General features: G+C 41.5%; 1 protein-coding gene across 1 annotated transcript in view; it reads left to right on the forward strand.

Moving 5' to 3' along the window:
* LOC106533594 (zinc finger protein 638) overlaps positions 1-3,719 on the forward strand; it is a gene marked incomplete in the record, with an annotated part of 63,807 nt that overhangs the window by 38,504 nt on the left and 21,584 nt on the right. The window contains 5 exon segments of the mRNA XM_014029956.1: positions 685-848; positions 990-1,199; positions 1,281-1,379; positions 2,740-2,774; positions 3,080-3,130. Of these exon segments, the coding sequence (XP_013885410.1) occupies positions 685-848; positions 990-1,199; positions 1,281-1,379; positions 2,740-2,774; positions 3,080-3,130 (559 nt within the window).

A 3,719-nucleotide genomic window follows, 5' to 3' on the forward strand; every position in this document is an offset into this window, starting at 1 on the left:
TATTTTTATACATATTTTTTCCTCTTTTTTTCATTTATAGTTCTTCATTCCCACTGGCAGCATTGTTATTTTTTGTACCATGTTTAAATGTTTAATAAAGGTTTATGATAAAAATAAAAAGTGGTCGCTGTTTTGGCAGCATTGAATTGTGGGTAATACACTTCACCGAAGTCCGTCAAAATGCAGACTTCGCGGAAGGGCGAAAATAGTACCCAAAATGGGCGGGGCAAAGGGCAGATGTGGAGAATGTGGGACACACTACGCACTCAAACCCTTCAACATGAACGTGCATTTGAAGTGCACAAGGGAACGAGGGTGGGAGTGCGGATATTGGGACAGGGCCATGGTTGCATACTTGTGTGCGTCTTGACTTCTTAACAGCAGTTGTAAAGCATGATGATGCTGAAAACTGTTGCGAAAACTGGATCGGCCCGATCACATGACTAAACTCGATTCTACCTTTSAAAAAATGTCTATCTGCCACTGATACAATACTGAGTATCTGATCGGGACATCCCTATTTGTTATAACGGTTGACCCTAAAATAATGACAKGTTTGTGATGTCTGTGTGCACATAGTTTGAGAAAACAACATGTTGAGATATTTCTACATGCATGTAAATCTTGTCATTCCACCATCTAATGACATTATTTTCCTCCTGTGTATTTGRTTTTGTTTAACAGGGGCGGTCTCTCGTAAAGGTGTGAAACGTCCTCGTGATGGTTCTGTTAACACCAGCGGGAGTCCTCCATCTTCAGCAGCTGACCACAGCGCCAAACGTAAGCCGTTACGTCCCTCCAGTAAAACCGTCAAAGGTGCACCAAAGCCTGACACCAAAACTACCAAGGTACCAAGTTATAAATCCAACAGATCTCTACCCAGAAACCACTTCTTGTGATATTTTCAGTTGGTGTTTCAGATACAGACCCTGGAAGTTGGAACAGCATGTTGAACTTGAGTGTTAACATGGTATTTTTTGTGTTTTTAGGCCGTCAAACCCACCCCTGCTACGAAGAAGAAGAAGGTTGTGGCTCCAGCAAGCCTGGCACTGTCTGCTGCAACGCGTGTGGTTTACCTGACAGGCATCCCAAAGGACGCCACAGAAAAGGAAATTAATAGCCTGATTAGCTCTTTTGGCAAGATGAAATCTCTGATCTTTGGGTTATGCTCCAAGGAGGAGAGTGASAAGGGACAGAAGGTTTGTGTTTGTTGTGTTAGAAAAAAATATGTTGTTGCTGTCTGTCACACATCATAACTTTGAACCTCTGACCTGCTGCAGGCAACTGTGGTCATGATGAGGGCAGTGGACGCTCGGGCTTTTGCTTCTGCTCGCAACCTTTATATCAGAGAGAAGAAAATCACTGCTTCATTAACTGAGGTACACCACTCCAAACTGTATTCTGACGAGATTTCAAAAACTCACAATGATCACAGAAACAACATTAAACCAGGGGTGTCCAAACTTTTTTTATTGAGGGCCAAATACAGAAAAATAAACAAAGGGCCGGGCCACACACTAGAAGTGGCATATTGATACATCAGTAATGTGTGTATTTTTAACTCACCTATGTCAGAGGTTCTCAAGCCATTTGGGTCTGGGGACCCCTTACAAGGGCGAAAAAAATTCCAGGGACCCCCTCATAAACCAAAGGCTGTTTTAAAAGATAATTTATTGTCATTTCAACCCCTAAATGCCATTGGAATATATATTTTTATTAAGTTTATTACGTTTGTTTTATTAGTTCATTGTTCTCCATGCATTTTTAAAAATAAGAACCAAATTAACATTTTAATAAAAAATTTTTGAGGACCCGCAAGGTACCTCTTGCGGACCCTTGGGGGTCCAGGGACCCTAGTTTGAGAACCTCTGACCTATTTGAAGAACATTGCACTCAGTGGGAGCAGTGATGCTGTCCTTTGGAATGAAGGATGGCTGACATGAACTCAAAGGCCAACTGTGCAAATGGTCTAACAGTGTTTGTTTAGTATTGGGCATAAGGTCACTGTGGTTAGTCTTCGCATGGGTTCTGGGGGGATAAAGTTGTATCGAGGGGGTTTTAAGGTCAAGTGAGGGGTTGGTTAACTGTCCTGCACACCATTTTCTGTAAAATGATGAAAACATAAATGGATCAGTTTTACTGTAATAATGTAATAATCCTAACAGCCTCACCTCCGCTCTCTTTTACCTTGGTGCACACCAACGATGCCATTCCTTTGYGCTCGCCCATCATGGCCGGAGCTCCATCCGYTGTTACTCCGCAGAGCTTGTCCCATCTTTTCARCTGCCTCYGACACAGCTTCAAAAATATCTTTTCCTGTCGTTGTGCCTTTTAGRCTCATCATATCAAGCAGCTCCTCCGTAAARCAAAAATTATCAWCTACTCCCCRCAARAAAAWTAACARTAGYGCGGTGTCTGTGGCATCCGTGCTCTCATCGCATGCTRTCGMGTAAAAATCAAAACCACAATATTTGTCTCCCAGCTGAAGTTTCAAATTAGCCGACAAGTCCTCAATTCTCATAAAACCGACGGACATTATATTCTTTCATCACAGCAACATCTTCATTGCTAATCTAGTTCAAGTTAGGAACTTATTTAATGTAACTTWATTCATTTGGTTTAGTGATAACTTAATTTTATGGGTTAAATTAATTCAATAGTCGCACATTTTACACATCAAACTGGCTTCATTTGTCATCGTTTCTAAATTAAATATATTGTTTTTGTTTTTCTTTGCAGAAGCCTGAAGATGAGCCGTCTCCTGAGCCCAAAAGGTTTGTTCATTCTCACATAGCAGACAGATGTGGGCCAGATTGTGTCATGATGGCACTGTTTTTAAAACRGGATGTCCCAAATGGACCAGTTGTGCTTTGGTTTATGTGGTGGTGGCCCAAGCGAGAACCACCTCTGGTAAACCACATCTGGGCCTCCGTCATTCTTTCTGTATCTGGGTCGAGTGTTAGTGCATTGTATGGGCAAATAGATAGATGTTGAAATGTGATTTTCTTCTTTTTAAAGAACCAGTCCAAACTGTCACTCTGTTTATGTCTGTGGACTCACTAAGCTCTTTTCTTCACAGGAAACGTGGCGTAGACACAAAAAGAGGCGCATCTGATGCAGCTGTCAGCAGYTCAGGTAGGAAATCTGTGTAAAAAGTCAACATTTTACCCATAAACTTGAATTAGACTGCAGCAAAGGAGCCTTAGTAGTTTATACTAGAGATGCAGCAAGGAATCTGTTTGTGACTAGCATGGCCCAATAAAATCAAATGTCCAATATCTTTCTGCAAGCTGCTATAGTCTCTGATCTTCATCAAATGAACGGACACTTGGTTTCARCTGCAGCTCCTCAGACAGAAGAACTAATTACTGCTGTGTTTTTTTCTTTTAGAATTTTCAAACTATCTGTAGGCCTGGGCGRTATGACAGTATTTTGTTGTACAGTGGTACCTTGACTTAAGAGTGTCCTAACGAGTTTTTTGAGATACAAGCAGTCTCTCAGATATATTTTATCTTTGAGTTGAGAGATAAAATTTGGGTTACGAGCGAACTTCACACGCCCCACGGCTAGATGGTGCCACGAACACAGGAGTGAACACCGCAACAAGTGTTCACTGTGTCAGTTAGCTTTAAGCAGTTAGCTCGTGGTTAAAGCATTTGTGTTCCACTCACAGTTATTTTTATAAAGCTTCATGAACCAGCTTTTGCCAACTATGGGAC

This window comes from Austrofundulus limnaeus, unplaced genomic scaffold (genome assembly GCF_001266775.1).
Source record: "Austrofundulus limnaeus strain Quisiro unplaced genomic scaffold, Austrofundulus_limnaeus-1.0 Scaffold978, whole genome shotgun sequence".
Lineage (NCBI taxonomy): Eukaryota > Metazoa > Chordata > Actinopteri > Cyprinodontiformes > Rivulidae > Austrofundulus > Austrofundulus limnaeus.